The sequence below is a fragment of the Aphelocoma coerulescens genome (assembly GCF_041296385.1).
Source record: "Aphelocoma coerulescens isolate FSJ_1873_10779 chromosome Z unlocalized genomic scaffold, UR_Acoe_1.0 ChrZ, whole genome shotgun sequence".
Taxonomy (NCBI): domain Eukaryota; kingdom Metazoa; phylum Chordata; class Aves; order Passeriformes; family Corvidae; genus Aphelocoma; species Aphelocoma coerulescens.
Genome location: NW_027184085.1, coordinates 32,481,437 through 32,507,944, shown reverse-complemented (window position 1 = coordinate 32,507,944; position 26,508 = coordinate 32,481,437). Strand labels below are relative to the sequence as shown.

The 26,508-nt window shown below is 36.8% G+C and overlaps 1 protein-coding gene across 2 annotated transcripts in view; it reads left to right on the top strand.

Annotated features, from left to right (window-relative positions):
* The window catches only part of BNC2 (basonuclin zinc finger protein 2), a 323,583-nt gene extending 299,345 nt beyond the window's left edge, over positions 1 to 24,238 (top strand). For both annotated transcript variants that reach the window (XM_069002032.1, XM_069002031.1), the window contains exons 5-6: positions 673 to 2,639; positions 23,515 to 24,238. In XM_069002032.1, coding sequence (XP_068858133.1) covers positions 673 to 2,639; positions 23,515 to 24,175 — 2,628 coding nt within the window. In that variant the 3' untranslated portion in view covers positions 24,176 to 24,238. The remainder of the gene's footprint in view (positions 1 to 672; positions 2,640 to 23,514) is intronic.
* The last annotated feature ends 2,270 nt before the right edge of the window (positions 24,239 to 26,508 follow it).

Genomic DNA, 26,508 nt, shown 5'->3' with positions numbered 1-26,508 from the left:
TTTATATATTTTTAACTGTCATTTATAACAAGGCTACAAAAAAAGTAATCTCTCAAGTCTAAACCATACCAAAATTGCAAGCTTACAATCAATTGCCAGGAATAGTCCGGGGAAAAAAGGATTAAGGTACAAGTGTTATGTGCTATTTTTAAGACATTTTGCCTTGCATCAAAGTTTTTTGTGAAATGGTCTATAAATTACTTCAGTTTATATCTGCTTGTATTTAAGGAAGAATCTATCAAACACATTTATTTAGCTGTTTCTAATAGTGTTACCATTTAATAGTGATTAAGGTACAATTTTTTCTATTTTACAGTGGTGTGCACAGCAGCAGTTCATGTTTTACTAATGTATTCTAAACAGTAGCTTTCTAAAGAGATCACTGTTGTTAAAATAAAAATACTGAAAGCATTTTAGATCACAGTGTCCCAGGGTCTACATTTTGTTACTCTGACATTATTAAATTCAATCTGGTTTTCTAACTGCGACTCTAATGACAGTATTTGCATGGATGGAAAGTTTGTAATTTTTGGTCAAAACACTGTTTCCATCTTTTTTTTTGAGCGTAGTGTTTCATGTTCAGGCAGCAGAGCAATTTCTTCAGTAATTATGCAGAATCAATAAGTTTTTTCTTTGTGTTTGTCTTTGTTGTTTCTTTGATATGGCCTCTAGGATGCTGCAGGCAAGGTGCTGGACCGCTGGGCCATCATGTCCAGGGAAGAAGAGATCATTACCCTTCAGCAGTTCCTGAGATTTGGAGAAACGAAATCTATCGTGGAGCTGATGGCAATTCAAGAAAAAGAAGGGCAGGCTGTGGCTGTGCCATCTTCAAAGACAGATTCAGATATAAGGACTTTTATTGAAAGCAATAATCGCACCAGGAGCCCAAGTCTCCTTGCTCACCTGGAGAATAGCAACCCTTCTAGCATTCATCATTTTGAAAACATCCCGAATAGCCTTGCATTCCTGCTTCCATTCCAGTACATAAATCCAGTCTCTGCCCCACTGTTGGGGCTGCCTCCAAATGGCCTCCTGCTGGAACAGCCAGCAATGAGGCTCCGTGAACCAAGCCTTACGACCCAAAATGAATATAATGAGAGCAGCGAATCTGAAGTTTCCCCTACACCTTTCAAGAATGAGCAAGCATCCAGCAGGAATGCTTTGACCAGCATCACAAATGTGGAGCCCAAAACTGAGCCAGCCTGTGTCTCTCCTGTTCAAACGCCTACGCCAGTCAACGATTTATCGAAAACAGAACACACAAAAAGCTCATTCCGAATTCACAGAATGAGGAGAATGGGGTCAGCCTCCAGGAAAGGAAGAGTGTTTTGCAATGCATGTGGCAAAACTTTCTACGACAAAGGTACTCTTAAAATCCACTACAATGCTGTGCACCTGAAAATCAAGCATCGATGCACTATTGAAGGCTGCAATATGGTCTTCAGCTCTCTTAGAAGCCGCAATCGCCACAGTGCTAACCCAAATCCCCGCCTCCATATGCCTATGCTAAGGAATAACCGTGACAAAGATCTAATTCGTGCTACATCAGGTGCCGCCACTCCTGTCATAGCAAGTACAAAATCCAACCTAACTTTAACAAGCCCTGGGCGTCCACCAATGGGGTTTACCACTCCCCCTCTTGACCCAGTACTACAGAACCCTCTTCCCAGTCAGCTGGTCTTCCCGGCTTTAAAGACTGTCCAACCTGTTCCTCCTTTTTACAGAAACTTACTTACTCCTGGAGAGATGGTGAGTCCTCCAACCTCACTCCCAACCAGTCCCATAATACCAGCAGTGAGTGGAATAGAGCAGCATCCCCCTCCTCCTTCAGAGTCATCAGTACCTTCAGTGTTGATGCCCACCCCAGAGCCCAATGCAGACCTTGCCCCCAAGAAGAAGCCAAGGAAGTCAAGCATGCCAGTTAAAATTGAAAAGGAAGTTATTGACACTGCTGATGAGTTTGATGATGAAGATGAAGAGGTGAATGACAGGAGCACGATGGTGAATGACATTGGTCATGACAATCACTGCCATTCTCAGGAGGAAATGAGCCCAGGCCTGTCTGTGAAAGACTTTTCCAAAAGTGACAGAAGCAGATGTATGTCCAGACCAGACATAAGAAGGGCAGACAGCATGACATCAGAAGACCAGGAACATGAGAGAGACTATGAAAATGAGTCAGAGTCATCAGAGCCCAAATTGTGTGAAGAATCACTGGAAGGCGATGATCGCCTCCACGAACCTGGTGAAAAATCTATGATGCACAGTGACAGACCAGATGAAAACCACAATGACTCTTCCAACCAGGATGTCATTAAGGTGAAGGAAGAGTATACAGACCCTACATATGATATGTTCTATATGAGCCAATATGGACTATACAATGGAGGCAGTGCCAGTATGGCTGCTCTTCATGAAAGTTTTGCTTCTACATTCAACTACAGCAGCCCTCAAAAGTTCTCCCCAGAAGGTGAAATGTGCTCCAGCCCAGATCCCAAGATCTGCTATGTTTGCAAGAAAAGTTTCAAGAGTTCCTACAGTGTGAAGCTTCACTACCGAAATGTTCATTTAAAAGAGATGCATGTCTGCACAGTGGCTGGCTGTAACGCTGCGTTCCCATCACGGAGAAGCAGAGACAGGTCAGTAAATATTAATTGATTTTCTGCATTATTAAATGTGTTGAATTATGGAAGAATAGGCAGTTTAGGCTATATGAAGAAATAGAGAGATGCACAGTAATGACAAGTGACAATTGTGTTCCCATGACATTGAAAGAGATTTATCATTTTAAGATTTTCATTGTTCCTTGGCATTCAGAATGGTATCTATTGTGCCATCCTCTTAAATGTCATTATGCTTTCTATATTCCTGTGAACACATTTGTACTTCTGTTTATAAGCTGCAGACCTCATTACATTTCTTTTCTTCTCCCTGTAACATTTAAAACAAGAAAACCTTCTATTAAGTGTATAGAAAATTATATACAATACAAATATCTCTTTGCATGCATATCAAAACACAGAACTAAGAAGGAGAAGGAGGGGAAGGGAGGATGGATGGTTGAATGAATGGATGGAGATAGGTAATGAAGAACTGGAATCATTTCCATCCTCATAGGGTCATACAAAAGCAAACAAGAAGCATTAGAAGGTTGTTCTTTATTATCTTTAATTTTTAAAACTAGGTGCTATGTTGTAGTGAGAACAAGTATATATTAAGAAAATCATTGTCTGTTTCTTTAGTAGAACCTACACACATCTCTATCCACTATGGTCATTTAGTCTACTTTATTTTTTTCTGCATGTGAACAACTCCCTTCTCCACCAGAGGAAACTATGCACATTCAGAGAGGAGAGGCTTCCCTACTTATTTTTAAGATCAACCAGGGTATATTCTGCTGGCTGGCCCTTCAGATGACATCATGCCTGAGCTATGCTGCATCATTACAAAAGCAGTTGGGCTTAAACAGAAGCAGCTGGTCCATAAACTCTTTGGTTTAGGGGGGTCTTTTTTGGTTTTGGGGTTTTTTTGTTTGTTTTTTTTATAGCCTGTTCTTTTTGATTCATAAGGAAAATGTAATATGGATGGAATTTATCAAGGCGATAGAATAACACGGTTATTTCATACTTGTGGATAAAAGGTCTCTCATTTGATGATCATATTGTCACATAAGAAAATCTCTCTGGTTCATAGAGTAATAGTGAAATTGGGTCACCTCTTTTCCTTTAGTTGTGTTTCATATTTTTTCATTAGGCTATAAAAATTCAGCAGACACAGGAAGGAAATTAAACCTAGCTAAACATTTCACACACAGCTCCTGATTTTTTGTATTTTTTTTCATTGAAATTGATGTGGTTTGAAAGGGAATGTATCACATCTTATAAAATAAAAGCAAGTTAGTGCTAAGGAGCCAAAATTCGCTCTTTTGATGAAGAGTACAGTCCCCAAATATCTCATGTCTTCTCTTATCATTTACGAAATCCACTCAGCAGAAAAATATGAACAAACATAAGAATATAAATTCAAAACACCTAAGAAGGACAGTCTAGGAAGTTTGCATTTCAATAGGTTGAAACTACTGGATACAAAGCAGGTAAATCTAAATTGAGACTTTTCTTGTTGTGTGCTGATAAATTTCATGAGTTGAATTTGACAAGGGAAGTATGTGAGTCAGTGGCATAATCTATGCTGAGTTTAGATGTGTGCAACCCCTTTCAGTTCCTGAAATCACAATCTTTGTTGGTCAAGAATTTGGTTTGGTCAGTCTGTTTCCTCAAATGAATTGTGAAAATCAGTTGTGTACTACACAAAACAGCTTTGCATTGAGCATGCAAAGTAAGAGCTTTAGGATTTGGAACTTCATGCAGTGTATTAAGTTTCAGCAGTAACACACTGAAAGATCAAGGTAGTAATAAAGTTAGCATAGTAAAAATTTAGATGTTCTAAGAAGGAGTGACTGTGATGACATACATAAAATATTTCTGAGACGAGAACCTGAAAATAGGGCATATTTTGAATATTTTTTTAACTACATAGGATACTTCTATAAGATTATTGAAAGCAAGCATGAAATAAAAAACTGATTTAATATCTTAATATGCAGGCTGCATATTTAAAGATAAAATAATTATTTGCTTATCATTTTGAGTTGTGTAAGGCACACAAGGCCATATTTTTACATCATTCCATCAGTAACATTCAGAATATGATTCAGTTATGTGGAACAAAAGACATTTGTAGGCATATTATATGCTTTAATTGCAAAGATTTAAGAATGGTTCTGTAATTCAAAAAATTCAAAGGTGTGGTACAATTTGAGTGCCCTTTTAGTTTTTGTTAGTTGTTTATCGCTTTTGCTTTGCAACAGTAGTCAGGAAATGCCTTGAAAGAACCAGGAAATTCTCTCATGGTTCATTACAATTCTTTTAGATACTTGAGCAAGAAACAGATACAAAATTTCCCTGGGCTTCCCATTATTATCCAGAAGTGCAATGTCTAGAAATGTGCACAAATGAAAGCATATGTATAGCATGTCAAAGAAAGCAGATGAAGAATTTAAGTAATATTTTTTAATACTTTGTCAAAAATAAGGCAGTTTTGTTAATAATAAAGTTAGGAAGTAAAATTTAAATTAATACATTCTCTCCCTTTTTTTTTTTTTTTTTTGCTGGTGTTGGGGGTTTTTTGTGTTTATTAGGGACGTGGGGTTTTGTTTGTTTTTGTTTCTTTGCTTTGTTTGTTTGTTTGCTTGCAAACTCTTTAATTATCCCCAAAATTTTTCCATTCAATTTGTTTTAGGTTTTTTCTGATCTTCTTTATAAATATATATTTATTTTTGAGAGAGAGACAGTAGATATAATTCCTAGCTTTTCAGATTATGGAGAGCACCAAAAAGATAACTGGATAACTGGATTAATAGCATTGCAAAGTGAGCATTTCTTCCAGCCACTTAAATCAACTTCACTTAAAAACTCAGGAGCATTTTGCTAACAATTGCTGTATGAGAACTAAGAGTTAGCTACCTACTGCACACAGTAATAACTCCTGGAAAATATTTGAAATGGATTTGTGTCCCATTTTGGATTCATTACAAAAGTCTCTGTTATTTGCTTCTGTTGTGAATCACTCACATAATCTTTGATTTGCTACAGTGTCTTTGCTTTGAAAATTAAGATGAAATTTTTTTCAGTACTTTCAGTGCTATCTCCTTAATGAAATCAGAGTTCTAGCTAGTCCATGCCTTACAGTCTTGAGAAGTTTTTATCCTTTTTTTGTCATTTCATTAAGCCTATTACTAGCATTGAATTAATTATATTATTTATCCTATTATAACTAGTTAGATATCTAAAACTCACAGCTCTAACTATGTTGTGTAATAAAATACAAGTTTAAGTGGAAATAGATAACATTGGCTGACCCTTTTTGTTTCCTTTAGAGGCATCTAATTTGGCTTAAGTCCTTTTCCAATGCAACTCTATTTAATCAAAGGTTAATCAAATATTCTCCCTGCCCTGTACGTACACAAAACTCCAAATTGTTGACAGCGGGTGGAGCTACTGTAAAATGGGCTTTGGAAAGGAGGGGTTGTGATACAGACTGCTTGTTACCAGAGGCAGCAGATCACATCAGGAGCAAAAGCAGTGCTGCTTTGATGAAGGAGGGGTTTTATCTGTGTCAAAGCTGCACAGCCCCTTTTGTAGAAAGCATCCTGTAGCAATTTGTGCTAAGGTTGGCCAAATCTAGCTTTACCATTCCTACATCATTTGTGCCAAGGTCAACACCTGCATAAATACCCTTCTGCCTGAAATGTTGGAATATCCTCTGAGATCTTTGGCTAACCACTGCTAGTCCTTGCAAATTAGGGTCAAGGTAACCAGAAGATTTCTGGGTCCCACTTCACATGTGTTTTTTTCAATTCAGGAGGAAGGAAAGCAAAGTAAGGTCATGCTCTTTACCATCAATGACCCAGTAATTTTGTTATCACTTCTAAAAATTAAACATTATTGCTTGCAAATAGTCAAATTCTACTGAGCCTAGATTTTTTTTAAAAGCACCTATTTTCATCATTCTTCTGAGCTACAAGTAACATCACTCATTAAATCAGCTTTAATACCTAGACCTTTGGTCTTTCCTTCAGAGAAGTCTTTCTGACTTTCTTTTCCTATAAGCACTAGACTTGAGTAAACCACTTTTCCTTCCATACTTCAACAACCACTTCCTGAAATAGCTCTTCATCCATTTCTGTTCTTGAATTTACTTCAGACGTACTTTCTTCTAAAGACATGATGTTCAGGCTATGTCTTGTTGAAGAAAGACAATGGAGATTAAATAGGGAAAGAGACCATATTAAAAGTCTTGTCAGAAGCAGTGTCATAAACCTCCTTTTGAACAGAAAGACATCTTTTCAAGTAAGTTTTTATATGGAAAAGAGAGAGATGGGAAGAAGTTCCCTTGAGAAATGAGCACTTGAATGGAAAGATTTGTCCTTGAGGAATGAATTCTCTCTGGCGTCAGAGAAGGTCTTTCCTGCAAGTGAGAAGAAAGGGCCAGTGGCCACAGTGGTTAGATTCCCCTCTGATCGCTTTCCCAGCCTCATCTGTGAGTCTTGTCCCAGCAGACACTGAGTTTGCCTTACAAAGAGATAGGTGTGGTTATTCCTTGAAGTCAGCACTGAATTACAGCTGCTCAGGGAATGATCCTGAACTGTGAATGAGACATGTGGATGGGAGCAGGGAAGAATTATTTCCTGACCAAAGGGGACAGTAATGCCAAAGTTTCATCTAAGTCTGTGTTGAAGAGCACATCCAGAGGTAAAGGTCTGAATGGTGCAACCTCTTAGAGCAGTTGGCTTCATTTTGGTCTCTCACCTATAAGATCCAAAGATTTTGTGGTCAAAACCAGTGATGAAAGAGGTGACAGGTGAGCCTTTTGCCTTCATTAGGTCTCATTGAGAAACTGCTTTTTTTTTGAGGAGACATGGAGACATATAGCCATCTTCTCAGTTAGACTTAGTGCATCCTAAAACCCCATTTCACCTCAGTACTGACACTACTAAAATCAGTGGGTTTTAAACTAGGACACAACATTAATAACAATACCAAAGGAAAGGTAAAAGGAAAACCATGTTTTCCTTTCTCTCAAAGCATGGAAAATAAATTAATTCTCAGTGTACCTGTCCAGAGCAACAAAGTGAAAACTTTTAATTTTGTCTGTCTGCTACTTAAGCAGAACTATTAATTGCTCAGGTTTTTCTTTCAGGTTTAAGTTTTCTCAAAAACTGAGCATGCATGCATATGCCTGTGCATGTGTGTGTTCCACAAGATGGGAAAGGTAATTGAGCCCCATGAATAAATTTAAAAACAAAATAATATCTTCTCAGGGTGACTTATAAATAAATATGAGGCAACTATTGGTGCCAAGTGTGATCATGCCATTTGATTGCAAGTTAAATCAGTCCAGATTTAAAAATGTAAACTCCTTGATTTGTATGGATCAAGACATCTGTAGGTGGTTTATTAAAACCTGCTGATGTTTCCAGAACTAAATTTGTGCAGATATGGGCCTCTGGGTAGCTGTATTGAAAAAGCAGAGACATACTTTTTGTCTGGTTACCTGACTTCCGGCTCCGTACAGGTGTGCTTGAATAAATTAACTTCAGTTACCTATGATGAGCCACTGCATACATTATCAAGGGAGGTGAAGATGTGAGAAAGCTGTTACCTGCCTCCTGTTATCACCTCCTTGACACAACAGTACCCATTTTTTCATTGTCCTACCAGGCTTGGAAACTTCTAGAGATAACTTTTTAGAGAATTATTTTCTATAACTGCACTCAATTCCAGCTCCAAGAAATAAAATACTTTACGTCTGTCCATGGTAATTATTCCTGTAATTCCCCAAATATAATTAGCTGTCATATACAACTTGAATTTCCTCCAATAAGAACAAAGAAATCTGGTTTTAAGACATTAGGTGTTTGATGAACCATTTGTCAAGAGACAAAAATGATATCTGATAAATTTTTAAAAATATAAACACATTTTACACCTGTACTATTGTTTCTGGATGTGATGCAGTTCATGAAGAGACTAGCTGCATATCCAATACAATTGAATGAACCATTAGGTTTTCTCTTGCAGAGACACTAAGACATGTGTCATTGTTAATGTTCACATAACTCTTCCTTACACAAGAGAAGCTGTATCATAAAGAAACATTTTGTGCCACCCCTAACACAGATCTACTGATCTAACCTCTTCCATGAGTAGTCATGTTGAACAAAGACTGCCTGTCATATTGCATACTCACCAATGTGAACAGAAGAAGAGGAATTAAAACTAGAATGCATAGAAAAACTGTCTTCATAAGATTTTTAAATAGCATTTAAAAAAAAATAGATAAATTGAGGCACGAGGCTACTTAAGTAAGTAAATATTGAAGGATCAGTTCTGATGTGGAGGGAATTTTTTTCCAACTACATACAGTCATTTGTTTGGGGTCTGAATTGGAGGTGGTGGTTGTTTTTAAAAACAACCTGCTGTCTACATTATCTTGTTCTGCTTTGGTATACAAAATTGTATCACTTAGGGAGGGAGAAGACAGTTTTTTGTGCAGTTCAAGAAGTCTCATTTTTATGTGAATTTGCAAATAAGCCAAGGTATTTTCAGTGACCTGAAAAGCTTATTTAAACAAACTGCTACACCAGAATTAACATAGGTGGGAAGCATAAGTAAACATTGAAAAGACTAGCCAAAAGCAAAACATGTATTGAGTAACATTTTCCCCTGGTATGTGTTGTGACAAATAGTGTAAATGTTTAATGTGTTTTGTCCAAGTTTCCTACATAAATTCTGTGTGTTTTCCGTTTGGTGAACAAGGTTATTCAGGAAGACAGGACTGGGAACATGAAGGCCTATCATAATATCCTAGTTGCCCCTAGGTTGCTAGGAAAACACTGGAAGAATCACCAATATTTCAGAGAGTGAGAGACAATTAGTTTCAATTTATCTGAGTAAATGTAAATGTATATGAAGATGTCCCATCTTCCCTAGAGTCTTTTGGAAGTGGGTTAAATGAAACATCTACTCACATTAGCTCCCACAAGGAAAGGCTCTAGCTGTTCTTTTAAACTTAGCAGCAAAAGGCTGTAAGATTTCTGCTACAGGGAAGGAAGCTGTACTTTACAGATAGAAGATAACACCAGGACACTACTTCCAAAAGTCTGGGTGGAACAAGACACTGCAGCTTGAGATGTGGTCCTCTTAGGTTTAGGAGTCTGGGGAGAAATAGTGAAGGGTGAGGGAAACACAGTTGTGGCAATGTGTTCACTGCTCTTTGGATTCACAGCTCTCAGTGAAGGACAGAGACACTTAGGCAGGTAAATGCTGTCATACATATTCATGATCCATTCATTTGTTAGTTGTGCATGTCTGTTTGAAAAGAGAAACTTTCAATTAAAGAAGCAAACTTTCCATAAATCTTATACCCTGACCAAAGATTATTAATAGCTGAGACCATTTGCTTTTCCCCATAATGACAATGCTGCTCTTTCCCCTAGATTTGAGCTGTTTCATTCATTGGAACATGAACTGAGTGACTGTGTTGGGACATGTACGAATTAATGTGAGTAAGAAAATTGGTGAGGCAAGTCCAACAAGCAAAAACAAACAAACAGGCAAACCCATAACCAAACAGGCAACCAAAAAATAAAACTGCACCAAAAAAACCCCAACAAATACTCCCTCAAAAACTGAAAGAGGGAAAATTTACCAGGTGTAGAGATCTCCAAAAAGCTACAACATTTTTTGGATGATATGTGCCGGTCCTATCAGTATATCTAGACAGAGGCTGACATTTCAAAATCTATTTTGAGGTAGAATTATGTAGCAGGTGATCAGTATAATAAAACAAAGATCATTTAGATTTCTATTCCACTGCTTTTTGACAAAATATGTCTTTGCTACTGAGACAGGTGAGGTGGGAGAGTTTTCCACTGAAATATGTCTTAGTAAAAGATGTTACTCAAAAAATAGTTGGCAATTATTGGGCTCTGGGTAAAAAAAACCCCACAAAATCCAACTTCTCTAAATCTGGGGCATTTTTTATGATTATACAAGGTGCTAGTCATTAGCAAATATGACAGGAGTAAAAGCAAATCTGTGAAGTAGAGCCTATAGTTTCAGAAATATACCGTTGAGTTAGAAAGTACTAGGGGTAAAGCTAAACGTACTGCTCACTACGTATCTCAGGGTGATCCTGAAGGAAGATACACAGAGTTATGAATGAGATTTAAGTGCTCCACAAGTCAAGTAAGAGACCACTGTATAGGCACTGCAAGTGCACTGCAAGACACTGTGCACAGCTTTTCACTACCCCTTAATCCTGACCTGAAGGACTTGTAGTTTGCTGTCCTTTGTCTCTTCAGGCTAGCAGTGCCATGTACCAGTATTTGTGATGTTATGCCGTAGTACTTCAGTAGAAACCACTCATTCACGTCCAGCACGTACACATAAAATGTTCTCTAATGGTATCTCTAGAGGTACCTCAGACGGTCTTTTGGGGCCTGAGGTAACACAGGAATACTTCAGGTGAGATACCACTTATGGCTCATCACAAGTTGACCTTTTAATGGCAAACACTGCATATTTCCTGACAACAGTTTTAGGCTGACTACTTCTAAAGAAAATCTAAGGCTTTTTGTAGCACTTCCTGCTTTCCAGCAACATCTTTTGAATGAGCAGTTTGCCATGTGCTAAGCAAACTTATTTTTTTTATTTTTATTTTTATTTTTATTTTTATTTTTATTTTTATTTTTATTTTTATTTTTATTTTTATTTTTATTTTTATTTTTATTTTTATTTTTATTTTTATTTTTATTTTTATTTTTATTTTTATTTTTATTTTATTTTTATTTTTAATTAGGAGTTTATTTCACATTTAACCTTGCCCTAAATAGCATTGCTTTAAAAGATGTGTCTAAGAAATAATTTAACATTTTTGCCATGAGGCACCTTCAAGCTTCATATAAATGGACCTGGAAGAGAAATGAAAGAGTTTTAGATTTTCCAGAAATGTACGCTCTCATAAAAGAGAAAGAATTGCAGGACTTTGTTGGCATTGTGTAAAAATGTAAAATGGTTTGTTTTGCATGGGGAAAGCAGGGGGAGAGAAAGAAAGGATAAGATTGTAATAAGAAGATATTTTTTGCTGTCACTTTGGTTTTCCTTTTTTTTTTTTTTTTTCTTTTGAATATATGAATCTGAAACACAAGATGTAAATTATAGGGTTTATAAGTTATTATTTCCAATGTCACTGATTTTGATTCTAGTGCTTTACAAACTTTATTGCTTATTTTATTAACTAGGGAAAAGTGTTTCGCATTTCCAGTTCAATACATTTTTTTTTCCTTTCTTTCCCTCTTCCTCATTCTCTCTCCTTTCTTTGTTATGCCAGAATAAAGAAAGCAATTACAGTTCAGCCACTTGCAACCAAAAATACAAATGGGACATAGTTAATTTTGCTGCCTGTAAACCTTAGGTTGGACTTTCGTGTTTTACACACAATATGTGGAAATAAAAATAGACCAAACATGTATATGTGTGTCTGTGGATGTGTGTACTGAAAGAAAGACATATATTATGTTATTAGATAAGGATGCAAAAATACAATGCATAGAAAGAGAACTTGGATTCCCTCTCAGAAAGTAAATGAGCCCTTGTTTCAAGAAGAATATGCACGCAGATTATATATTATGCAAGACTGAAAACCAGGATTTCATGAGGAAGGGCCTTGGAAGGAAGGATAACAGATCCTGAGCTGGATGTCTCTCAGGTCTGATAGCCAGATAGGGGAACAGCGCTAATTCTGCAGCCTTTTTAGCCTGTTGTGTCACAGAAGGGGCACTGCTGGGTCAGTCAGCTCACTAGTAATTGTGTTTTACAGACTTCTAAAGCAATTGGCTCAGTCAGTCCCAATTCAATAAAAGTGTAGAGCGAGAGTGAGAGCACTTTTGTTCTATTTTTTACTTGAAATTATTTCATTCAGCAGTCTGTCTTTTTTATTACCAGGATTTGACATTAGCACTCCAAGCTATATTAGCATCCATTTCAGCAGTTCAGTAATGGTATTAAAAAAACACTTAACTTCAACGGTGAATGGTTGTATGACAGTACCATAAAAATCCACATTAAAAAAAAACTTATGTATTTGTCCCTGCAAATTATTTTTCACTCATTTAACCACTTCAAAACTACACTCTCTTGACTGGTGTTTGCAAGAGCTTTAGCAGCAAGGAAGGCTTGTAAAGGGGCTACAACTGCAGCAACAATAGCATAAAGAGAAAAATGAAGACATTTAAAGAAGAAAAATGTGACAGGAACATGCAAGCACACATACATATACAACAAAGATGTTTCATTTTGAGTTGCTGCCTATCATTCATCAAATGAAGTAAGATTTTTAAACTCAAATCACTTGAGGTAAAATCTTTGGCATCTTTCAGATTTCTGGGATTTAATTTTGAACCCAGCACTCTCCAAGCTTGGGACGGCAGCCTAACTATCTTGGCACTGCAGCACATTCATAAATGACTGCATTAGGTTCTAAATTTTGATTAAACATTCTGTAATTAATCAATGGTAGACATGAAGCAGTTGGCAAGGTCCAGAGCTACAAAATGTTTAAGACATAAAACATTACAAAGTAATTAGAATGTGCTCCTTCAAGAGAAGGATTGCCTTCAATAAAGAGGTAAATGATAGCATCATGTTTATTGTGGACGTAGGCAGCCAGTGCAATATGATAAACTGCAGGAGATACACATATCAGTAATCATCCACATTATTAGTGTCATTAATCATAATTCTAAAAATATGACAGCAGCAGCCAACTTTTTGACCAATTTTGCCTCTGCCTGTTGGCCGTTATAACTTCACTAATAGACTGCAGAGCTCCTGTGCGTGGCAGTTTGCATTGAGAATGGAAGGTTAATTATATTTGAGCTGCTGATTCCTTCTCTCCTCGGAAAAGACTGAGCACTTTGACAATCCCAGGAGCTCACTGCTGTTAAACCAGTAAAAGTACTTTATTGAAATTTTCTTTGTTGGTCAGGAATGAGTAGATGTTTCAAATGAGATATAAGCGCCAGGCTGGGACGGCCGTTAATGTTTCTTCCAAAATAATCCTTGGACAGCAAGCTGAACTTAGAAATCTTTGCACATTCTCTTGTGGATGAGTAAAAAGTTGAGAATTTAATAAATGCTGACAATAGCATGTATAGAAGAATCTCAGAGGATAGAAATTACTGAGGAGTCGGGGCATCAATGGAGGGAGGTTGTAGGATAATCAGCTATCAGTTGACCTGATAGGGGTACTTATTTAGTAATGTAAAATTACTAATAAAGGAACCCTGTTGAAATGCCACATCATATTTGGTTTTATGTTTCCTCTGGTATTATATAAATAAACCAGAGTTTTTAGACAGATGAACATTAAGAATGAGAATTACTATTGCATTTTGACCAAAATAAATGGTTTGCAGATTTGCTGTGGAACCTGAAATCATGCAAAACTATCACTGGATCTCAGGTTTATTATTATTTTGAACTTGAGGTTCAATCAGTAAAGAGTCTGTAAATCTTCTAAGCAAACCATGAGATAATGTGTTGCCATGCATCAACATCTGAGAGAAAAGATTGGTTGGAAAGCAGAGTTGGGAAAAGCTAGGAGTTCTGCCTGAATTTTATTTTTAGTTTTGCATTTACTGAAACATGTAATTCAGTAAAATACATGAGTGGGAATCTGAACTGGAGGGTCTGTTTGTGTAAAAACTTGCAAACTTATCACATTTGGCTGTAATAGTAAAATGAAATGAAGGATGAAAACTTCTGATTACAAAATTTGAATCATATAATATTTAGATGATTTAGGTTTGAAAATAAATGTTAATGCATGTATTCTTCATCTGTTCAGTATTTCTTAAGGGGAAATTAGGTCCAATAATTTAGTATCTTGTATCAAGGACCAGAAAATACTTCAACACAGCAGATAGGAGGACTTAATGCATGACTGCAGTGCGCTGCACCAGCTAAACTTTTCTGTAGAGCTTGTGTAAATTGTAGAAACAGTTTTGGAGTGATAGCGGTGCTGAGCACCTGTTATGCCCATCAAAGGACCTTGTCATATATATAATGACCTTCTTGTGCATGTAACATTGCGACACTGTATTAGTTCACTCAGAAAATATTCTGTCAGATAAATCCTCTTATTCTAAACTTTCTCAACAAGTCTGGTTATTAGACAAGAGTGCAGGCTATTTTGTAATGAGTCTATTTTGCTTCCAGGCAGCTAGTAAAGTGAGAGGTTGAAATGTTGTAACACAGTTTTGATCACTTCTGAGTAACTTTGGCAAGTACACCGGTCATTGTGCTTTTTGTTTGTAACATCTTTTGATCTTTAATGAACAACAATAGTAATATTTTAAGAGTGCGACATAACCTCAACGGTTCTGAGCACACACAACAGTCGTGAAAGCGTAATTCTGTTCACAGCATAAGGACTGTTTCACTAAACACCTCAACAGGTATGTACTGAATTATTGGACCTTTCAAGTATCCCAAACCTGACAGATTTCTTTTTAAAAAATTATTTGGTAGCAAACATTCCCATCAAATATCAATTTCATATTTAAGCCGAGTATTTGCCCACACAGTCAACTACCCTGCCTTCCTAAATGCTATCACTGCATTAACATTTTTTATGCATTCCTTGGTGATGATAAATTGTTTTCTGACTCTAACTGTGGATTAAGTATGCAAAAGGCATGTTTGCCACTGCCAACAAACCAATAATTCTCACTAGCATCTTCAGAGTTACAACATTTATAAAGTTGCAAAGTGGAGTAAACAAACCATCTGTTTGGCTTTACCATATATGTCATGCTCTCTTATTAGCATATTACGATTCATTTAGTAAACAAATTTGGTGATTTTGTTCATGTCAAAGTTAGAGGGAGCTTGACGATGATTAACATTCCTGGGACAGGCACATTAATACATTGCTTCCTCTGCAAAGTTAAATGGCTTCTCAGGAGAATCACCCCTTGTTGACAAGATGAGACTGTCAATTTTGTTTGCCTGCCACATTAGGGGCCGTAAGGGGATGGGAAGCTCTGAGAAAGAGGAGCAGTGTAGGCAGCATAATTCACTGTGAATTGAAAAAAGAAGTCTAATTCTGATAAATGGTCGACCCCAATACATCCTACCTGTTATTACAACAGACGTGCCGTATCTGTGCAGTAAATTAGTTAAACCCCTAAAGAGTTTGATGGGAGCTTATCTTCAAGTGAATAATTTGAGTGTAGAGGGAGCTGTCTTCGTGACCAGTGTGAGTGATTTGTTTCATATTGAAAGGGATTGAAATGACTGGGCTCCACATCTTTAATTTGCAAGAACTTGCTTGTCCTTTATTTCCTGTATTTAATAAGCACTGGGGTTTTTTTTGGTTTTTTTTTTGCTTTTTTTAATAGATGCTGAACTGTATTTTACCTTTTGGATTTTCTTCCTATGCAAGGTTAATATTTTTCAGTTTCTATGCAATTTCAGGCCTCAAGAACTCATGCTATTACCCTGTTCAGGTAGCATAGTATTTTTTCCTTGACTCCTTCTAAAGTCTATCCCCTATACCTACTTTTCCCCTTACACTTAGAGGCAAATTAAATATGATCAAATACATGGAAGCACTAGTGTACAGACTTAAACCTTGTCCTTGTTCAGATAAATGTGGATTTTACAATTTAGGTCAGGTCAGGATTTCGAACCATTATTATCTTTGCTTAAATTTATGGATTTTTTTCTTTTTAATTGAAAAAAAATCCCAAAATAAAACAAAAACAAAACCTTTATCAAAGACTGTTGATAGAGTGGCAAAATTAGAACAGTAAGTGAGAAAATAATTTCTTTAACAGTTTCCATTACTAATTAAATTCGAGGAACTGTTTTATTGTTGATTCTCTTAAGCAAGCAGGGGAAATTATTGCTGTTTCTTTCTTGAAGGAATTGCTGTTTCTTTCTTGAAAGAATTGAGGCCATATCTTTCTCATAAATATGTACGCTGTTATATTTAGCCAGAGTCTTACTTTCTGGTTCTTTGATTTTAGCTGCATGAAACTCAGCACTTTCAGTCTGCAGAGATTCTGAGAAAGCATAAAATTCTGGGTTTACTTTCTGTAATGTTCACATATTCTGGGCCTTTCTACGAGTTTCAGGCTTAAACAAATAGGAAAGGGACATCAAATTGAGGTAAGACCACAATACTTTGCCATATTATCAAATTGTGTTAGCAACTAAAATCATGTGAAAATTTAAAACAAAACTGTAAGTCTTAATTCTCTTTGTCTTTGAGGTGAAGAGAAACAAAGAAAACTTTCCTTTAACATTTCATTATAGGTAAAAATATAGGTTGAATACTGAGCTGAAAATCTGTGTGGAAAAATCTCACAGGAGGTATAATGAAAGTTTCATGGTTTATGATATTTTAAACCCGATTGATAGAGCTTAGTTTTAAACTAAGTATAACAGGAGGATAGCTTTTATGGCCCTGTACACCAGAGCAGTTACTTCCATATCCAACTTTAATAAGAGGTTTGTCAATTTGTACGTAAACCAGCAGACAATTGTGTTCTGACCTTTGATTCTTTAACAAAACCTACTTCCAACTGCTGAAGATTGTGTGGTTTTAGGTTTTGTAACCCAGTAGTAGCTTCTGTCTTTTTAAAACCAAAAATAAAACAAACCTACTATCACTTGGAAAAAACATAATTTGACAGAAAATAATATTATGTTGTCTTTACATGCATTAAGTCTCAAAATATAATTTTATTGTGTTACTTAATGCTGGGTTCACTTATTGATCTTAAAACAAAGCTGACCAAAGACTTATGGCCTCCTGCTGTCATGTTCTGTTTGTGATTTCTTTGCAGTGTTAGAGTGCTAAGGCTAGGGTATATTAATTTATCAAATCATGTGTTTGCCAGAAAAGGCATTTTCAGAATATCTGAAATGTCTGAAACCGGGATGATGGCTTTCTTGGAAACATAGGAAGAACAGCTGTGGCTGGGTACAACCAGAAATGTTGAAATGGATCATTTTAGAATTTTAATGAACAATACTGTATACTTTCATGGTTGACTGAGATCTTTATCAGGGAACTTTGTTGCTTATGGTCAGCCAAGGAGAAGCAAGGGCGCAGTAGCTAGGACATTTAACTGGGGCATCAGTTGTCTTGGCTTTTCTGTCTCACTGCATCAAGCAGTGGAAAGTAGGTTTCCATAGTCCCTAACTGACTGCCCTAACAACTGTTTCTCTTTCATTCTCACTCTCTTTTTCTCTCTCATCCCACAGTATTTAAGTACAAACATACATTTTCTCTTGCTAAAATAATTAAGAAAATAATGCTATATGTTTAATTTTCAATAGCCTATCCTGTCCTGAACTGCAAATATATTCAACCTAATTTTTCATGCAGTTGGTTTTGTGCCCTCTATAATGCTTGAATCTAAATAAACAGTGCTATTTATAATCCAAATTCTCTAACTCTGCTCTGTGCATCAGAGATGAGGTTTGCCCCAGTGCAGATAGGACTGCAGCTATGGGTGCATCCACATTTGGCCTTGAGTCATCCATAGAATTCATGCCAATTTCTATACCAGGACAAATTCTGCTCTGATAAATTCCTTCTCACTCACTTCAAAATGAAATTAAAAGACTGACTAAATAAAAATAAACTAAAGTGGTCATTAAATTTTTTCTTTCCAACAAATGGACAGTAAATTAACAAAATCAGATTCATTGACAAGTGTAGAAAGAAACTGCTGAAGAGATCCCAGTCTGGATTTATGATCTGTGTAAATAGAATGTACATTTAATTGACCATATTTCCTAGGCTTATAATTCCCTTCCTTCTCTTGGTGGATAGTGCATCTGCCACTAAGAAGCTCGCTAGTAGTAGGTGGGGTGGAATCAACAATGAATTCTAGTTAAGGAAGAATACTTCCATGAACTTCACAAGAGAAGGAGAATACTACTACCAGTGGGATCATGCCGAGAGTCAGGGAGCTGCTGTAACTGCTGTAGGATTGTGCACTGCACTGCTGCCAAAATTCCTGTCTGGAAGGGCAGTGGTGAACTCAGAGGTTGACACTTCACCACAGCCAGAGATTTCATGTGTATCATCATCATCCTCAAGGCAGCACTGCTCCATTCTTATGGCCAAATTCACTCTAGTGAGGACTTTGCACACACTTTTGCTTTCCACATATACAATTAATTAATAGTAACCTGAAAAAAGAGTGGTATTTATGTAAAAAAATCAGTTATTCTGCATCCTAGAGTTTGCTCAAACTTCCTTGTCACAGCAAGCTCCATTTCAAAACATCTTGGAAAAATACTCCTCTCATTTTTAAGGGTATCTGACACGTAGTATAGAGCTAAACAGGTGTTTGGACATTATTTGGCACAGAAAGGATTTTCAGAACTAAACCTCCTCATCATCCCTTGTTGCCTAGGAGCGGGTAGGTATAGTAACAGAAGAAGAGTGAGGTACACCTTTAGTTAAACTCATTTGATGTTGTATTTCTGTCTGGAAGACTTCAATCACCAGCTGTCTTTGCGCAACATTTCCACTGTGAGGATCAAATGCCATTCTGGTAGTTGATGTACAAATAAGCAATCTAGGAAGTCCAGAGGCATTCAAAGGACTTAATTAGGCCGAATATTTTGTTTCATACACCCATATATATACTTCTGCCAATCATTTATGTTCTTTAAGTTTTTTCCCTGCAGATACAGCAGCAATTGCAGCGCAAAGGGCACCAGAGATGGCCTTGAATTAGCTAGCTCAGGTATGAGGAATAATGAAGCCATGGCAAGCTGAAGCTCAGCAGGTTTTGGCATATTTTGCTTCAGGATTTTCTGTCTGTTTGACGGCAGTGTTCATGCATTGTCACAAATCACTCTGCCCAAGCTGTGCCTCAGCTTACTCAGGGGCCATTGTTTACACATACCTGGGAGCAGTAACTGGAGGAGTAAGAGGTAGGCAGCTTTGTAAATCACATCAGAGAACAGAATAGCTGAAGCAAGGAACTGCAGGTGTCCTGGGGAGGAGCAGATGAACAAGATGACAGGTGGTTAGCATTGGCTGAGGACTTCTAGGGGACTTCCTAGGGCTTGGGAGTGACAAAGCAGAGGAGAAAGAGTTGGAATAGGATGGAAAATCTCTGCTTGATATGGAGAAGGGAGTCTGAGACTTTGGGGTTTTTAATAAGATTTTAAAACTTCAGTGTCTAAATAAATGAATTTTTTTCACAATTCATTCCTCCTTCTCCACCAGAATGTTTTCACGTATGATATTTAGGGGCAGTATTAAACACAAGTGAAATAGATTAAGAAATGTATGTAAAGGAATCAATTCTTTTGAACTGTGGTTGCATAATGGAAATCGACTGCTATGAATGAACCTATGTTCAGAAGTTATGAACAGCAGAGCTAATGCACTGCCATGAGTTCATCTTTATTATTGCATTACACCTGAATCAATTGATAAAGTAGCTTCTTTTTAAGGCTAGGAATGGCACTTAATTGAATAAAAGTCAATGTAATTATATTAGGAGAATCCAACAGTACTGCTGACAGCGGAAAAGGGACACTACTGAGCAGAGTGCCAGAACTGGTCCGCACATTTCTGCACATCGTTTGCCTGACAGATATTATGGGCTGGTACATACTTTAACTAGATTACTGATTGCTACTGCTGTAAGTGAGAATTGAATAAGGGAGGCATCTCTTCTTATCAGAGCATCAGCAGAGTTTGTTGCATCCTTACACTGGTCTTTCTCAGAATGGCCTCTGTCTATCTGGGGCTTGGTGGCCGCTCTTTAACTTGGCAATTTATTCTTATCTCTTCATTTAGGGCTGAAGTTATTTTCACTGCATGCCTGACTGTTGTTTTTCTCAGCAGCAAACCAAGGAAATCGTAAGCACGGATGCATGGAAGCAACAGTTACAGTTATCCTGACTAGTTTGTATGCTGAAACAAATTCCCATAACACAGGAGTGAGGAGGAGAAATTATAAGTATACACCTGAGAACTTTATGAATAGTTTGCAGTTAGCCTTATGATGATAAGCGCAAATGAGCTTTTATGGTCATTATAGTCATTTAATAACTCTGGTCAGTGTGGACAGGCCTTCACAGTACTGCACTTAGCAACTTTACATGGAGCTACATTCCATCTGAAACTAGGAAGGCAAGGGACCATCAGGACTACTGTTTATCATTCATGTATGTGAACACTGCATGCATATGTTCAGAACTCATCTGTGGATAATAATGGGGATGGTGTGAATATGCTTTGATTAATTTACTTTATGTTTTCTGTATTGTGTGATTGAGTCAGTATCCATCAGAACAACAGTATAAGTGATATTACAGCTGACAAAAACCAGTTTCACAGTCAAGACTTTTTTTAAAGTCTGTGTTTTATTGGTTTCAGATTTTTTTTTTTAACCAGATATGTCTGGATTGGAATGTGAATTTGTTCTCTCTCTCTCTCTCTCTCCTCCCCCTCCCCCTTTCTTTCTCTTTTCTCCTCTCCTCTCTCTCTCTCTCTCTCTTTTGTGATCTCAATTTAGCAAAAGATTAGAAAGCTGATCTTATCACAAGGTAAGCTCAGCCTTCCTAAGTGCAGTGTGGGGATATGCATAATTACACTTCTACGCCTCAAAAAGCCAATAGTGCTATACTTGCTTGTGTGAAAGGAGTATTTCCCATGTGGGACAAAAGCAAGAAATACTCTCCACTTTTTCCACCCTTGCCCATACCTCTCAACTGTCTCTCATTAGGAGAGAAATCCTCTATTCTAGACTGCCCCCTTACTGGAATAATGGCATCCCAAGCACACACAATTCAATTAAACTGCATTTCCGTATCAGTTTTATGTCAGAAAAGAGTTACCTGCATTTGCAGGTGAGTGGGACAGATCAGTTCTATTGCTGTTTGTTTAATCCCTTAAGTTATGTGCAACAGATAAATGAATCACAAAGTACGTGTTAGAAAATTACAGATTTACTCCACATCAATTTAATCTTCCTACTTTTGCATTTGCTTTATTTATTTGCATTGTATTGCTGTACCATGTTTTGAACTTCAGTTGGTTGAGAGGTATGTTTCAAAGGGTTTCTTAAAATAAAAGCTTCCAATAAGGAAATATTGCTAATAGCTATTGTTCCTCTTCACCCTTTTTTTGTTAATGTAGGACCTGAATGTCTGTAAAATATTTGATCATTGTTATGTCTTCCCATGACAATTTTATACCTAGTGCTTTTTGCAAATTAAGCTATTCCTATGTTAAAATTCTCTCTTTCTCTCTCTCTCTTTCCCCACCCTTCTCCCACTCCCCACCCCCCCTTCTTTTCCCTCCTACATTTGGGCTCTGATCTGCAATTTATAATGGGCAGACAGACTGGTGAGTCTGCATGTTGTAAATTGCGGGTTTGGGTCCTTAGCTTGCAAAGAATGTTATGCAGTAGAACTTCGCTAATTCTTTTTTTGCTGACTCAAAAATCAAGTCACCCTCCAAAGAAACTGAATAAATATTTGCCATTTCCACAGCAATGCTGCACATTCTGAAAACTGAACCCTAAAGTTTTCTGTTACTGAAAACTTTACACTGATTTCTTATACTTAAGCACTTCAGCAAAACGAGCATGTTCTGTGGTTAGAGGTCTTTGATATCTGTCATGTTTGTTGGTTGAATCATTAATTCAGAAAATGCAGTTTTTCAAGAGGGTTTCCTGACACTACTGCAAATCAGTGAGGTTCTACTGCAATGGATGAATAAAGCCAATGCCAAAAGTGGAGAGTAGAATGCAGTATTTCAAATAATAGGCTATTTTACACATTTACTAACCCAAAGACTTACATTGTTTGCAAATGCAGAGCTTTATTTCTTGAGAGCAGAGGCCCAGATCCTGTAAAACACTTGACAATATTTTAATTTGCATCTCTGGGGATCTGGTCCAAAACCCACTTCCATCAGTGACAGTTTTCCATTGTCTTGAATATCTGCAGTAACTTCAGCAAATATCTAAACCAAAACCATGCTTAAGTTTTTTGATTTATCTGGGGCAAAATTCTCACTGCCATTAATAGGGTTTTTTTACTGGACACTAAACTGCTTGAGTCGATCAGCACTGCATATAGACAGTACAGGGAAAAGGACAGGGAAGAGTGGCAGTGACAACCTAGAAGGATGAAACCACCGACTTTGTCTAAGATTTTCAGAATCTTACATGTAGATTTCAAAGACTTGTTCTCTTAAACCCTTCAAGTCTTCTCCATTTTGGTCTGGCCTGATTCTGAATCCCTTTATGAGAGAATTAAATTACCTGAATCAGGACCTCTGACAATGCGTTATTCAGTTACTTTTATTTTACTCTCCTCCTATATTTCATTTACAGAGTTATATGAATACATATATATATAAATATAGACATATTTTTAGGTATGGATGGATAGATAAATAGCTAAAGACATGGATCCAGAGTAAGACATAGATAGACACACATGCATATATTTCATATATTAATATTTTTGCTTCTTGAAGAGAAGGAAAGTCACCAGGCATTCAGGAATCAAGAAGAGCATTTTGCATTTTCTGCTAGTGCAATTTTTTTTTGTAAATTTCAAATAAAAGGGCTCTAGCTGCTGTTGGGGACTAATGTTGAGGAGCAGCAGCTGACAAGAAAAATAGTAAGGGGGGAATTTGCTTATTTTGTTTAGTTTTTATGTTGTAATTTGTCCACTTATAGAAAGACTGAAATTTCCAAGCAACATGGACAGGGGATATTTTTATGAAAAATTATCAATAAATCAGGATTTGGATTTGGTGCTTGATGACTGTATGTTTAATCAAAAATACTGTACATTTTTCCTTTTTTTCCCTTCCCTCTTCCTTTCCCAGACACAGTGCTAACATAAACCTGCACCGTAAACTGTTGACCAAAGAACTGGATGACATGGGCTTGGACACTTCACAGCCTTCTCTTAGTAAGGACCTCCGCGATGAATTTTTGGTGAAGATATATGGCGCTCAGCATCAGATGGGGCTTGACATAAGGGAAGACACATCCTCGCCTGCTGGTACTGAGGATTCCCATATGAATGGGTATGGCAGGGGCATGGCAGAAGACTATATGGTACTAGACCTGAGCACCACCTCCAGCATCCAGTCCAGCAGCAGTATCCATTCCTCAAGAGAATCTGATGCAGGAAGCGATGAGGGTATTCTCCTGGACGACGTCGATGGGGCAAGTGACAGCGGGGAATCTGCCCACAAAGCAGATGCCCCTGCCTTAGCTGTAGGTATGGGCACCGATGTCCCAGGATCCCTCATGTTCAACAGTGTTTCGGTGAGCAACGGTGGGATAATGTGTAATATTTGCCACAAAATGTACAGCAACAAGGGAACCCTCAGAGTGCACTATAAAACAGTGCACTTGCGAGAAATGCACAAGTGCAAAGTCCCTGGGTGCAACATGATGTTCTCCTCTGTCCGTAGCCGAAATCGGCACAGCCAGAACCCCAATCTGCATAAAAACATTCCTTTCACTTCAGTAGATTAGGTCAAGGATGGACACAGCATAATGCCAGCTCTCAGAGAGGGCCCACTACATCTGAACTGCCATATACAGTCTCCCTTTATATATATATATATATATATGTGTATATATATATACACACACACATAAATATACATATATATATATAATTTTTTCTTTTCTTTTATAGCAAAAGAAAGAAACACCAGGTGCTTTTTCCTCTTTGTTGGTTGTTGGGGTTTTTTTTCTTTTTTTTTTTAAATAGAAACAAAAAGCCAGGACCTTTAATTTGGGGGAAGAGATCCTTCATGGAAAAAAGCAAACAAAAACAAACAAACAACAACAACAAAAAAAACCAAACTAAAAGAAAACTTGTAGCTGTCCCTAGTTCTGTTAGAATGTTCTTGGTCATCTCCAAAGAGACAGTTTGTTCTACCCATAACTTTTGCCTGAAAAAAAAGAACAAAAATAACAAAAAAAGGAAACAAAAAAATCCAAACAAAAAAAAGAACAAAAAAACCACACAAAAAAACCCCCAAAAACACACAAAAAAATTGTAAACAAACAAAAAGAGAAAGAAAAAACAATCTACTTAGTTGTCTTTGTGTCTTCTAAGCATTGGGGATAACGTTCTACTAAGCATGGCTGTTACACTTGTATATATATATTGAGCCTTGACAGGCCTATGATGTAAAACAATTGTATTGATGGTGGTTTAACTCGAATTTTTTTTGCTTAATTTTTACAGTTACATTCAGCTGTTAGATAAGCAGGAAAAATAGTTTGCTGGCTAGTTTTACTCATTTATGTTAGCTTTAATGCACATTTTTAAAAGAACCACGGTCTTGTTTTAACTACCTGCTAGATATAATACAGAGGTGCTGGCATGCTTTACAGTACCTAATTTGATACAGTTTTTTTGTCTTGTACTATTACATAAATCCAGTCATGCACTTTTTCGTACACTACAAGGGGATGTGTAATAATATCCATGCTTTTTTTTTTCTTAAACTATTGCCATATTTTCAGTAAGTGTCTTTAAAAAAAATACACTTAGATAAAAGTGATCTGGTCAGTATGAGGGCATGAATGCCAAACAAAGAGTATTAGTGTTTAGTGTTAATACAAAAGTGCCAACTTTGCACACATTTTGAAAAAAGAAAATGTAGTTATTCACCATAACCACAGTTGTAGTTTTTGAACTACACACAAAAAAAATACTGGGGAGGGAAAAGGGGTAAAGTGAAATACAGAATTCTTGGTGCTTTTTTCAAGTGCCAATTATTACTAGAAACAATAGTGCATCCTTATTCCTTATATACTACATTGCATAAAAGAAAAAAAAAAAACAGAATTGTGTCATGTGAACCAGTAGAAACTTTTTTTGTCAAACATGCATAATATTTGGGGATATAAATGCTGATACTACTTGTCACAGAACAAAGATGAATATAATTTTGTGTGCTTCTTATTATAGCCTGGATTTTTGTGGTGTTTAAAAAAAAATCAAAAGGAACAGGGAAATAATGTTAACTATGTTGTTCTGTAAAGTTGTCTTTTTTGCAATGGAAAGTGCTGTAGTATGATTAAGGCATGTTTTATAGAAGCAATCAAAGGAAATTAATGGCAGAAGCACTTAGTAGCTCTGAAAACATATGCTGGACTTTTTATTGGGTAACTTTCCCTTTGGATAAAATTAGAAGACAGAGAAAAAGGATGTCTAGTTGTGTTAATGTTTTGTGTTTCACTCGCATGATTTGTCAGAAAATAACAAAAGTCCAAGAAAGATAGTGAGCAAGAGAGCAAGCATGACCAGGAGACAGAGAAGGAACAAGCAGCTGAGAAAGGCAGAGAGAAAGGAGGCTGCCCTCTGAATTTTTTTGTTTCCGGTGTTTACACATGTTGCTTGAGCTGGTAAACCACACTGGCAGCCTTTGTTACCACAACATACTGACTGAGGGATGGTATTTACTTAAGCTCAATATACAGCCAAAGCCATTAGGATGTGTGTTGTAGACTCTTTTCTTTACAAAACAAATAACAATAACAAAATCAAAAACAAACAAACAAACAAACCCCCAAGGGATATTTCAGCATACAATAAAATATTCCTCCAGTGAGAATGTGTTCCTTTTCTGTATTTACTGACCCAGAACATTATTCTTCTTAGCAAAGTCAGAAATGCTCCATTGTTTCAGCTTGTCGCTGTATTGTTTTGCTGTGCATTTTGATTATTCTTACTTTTTATGTCCACTTGAGTACTTAACTCCTCTTACATTTTCTAGAGGAAACTCTTAATATAGATTTCCTCTTTTTAAGTACTTTTTATGCATTTCAGTATTTTTGTTTCCAAAAAT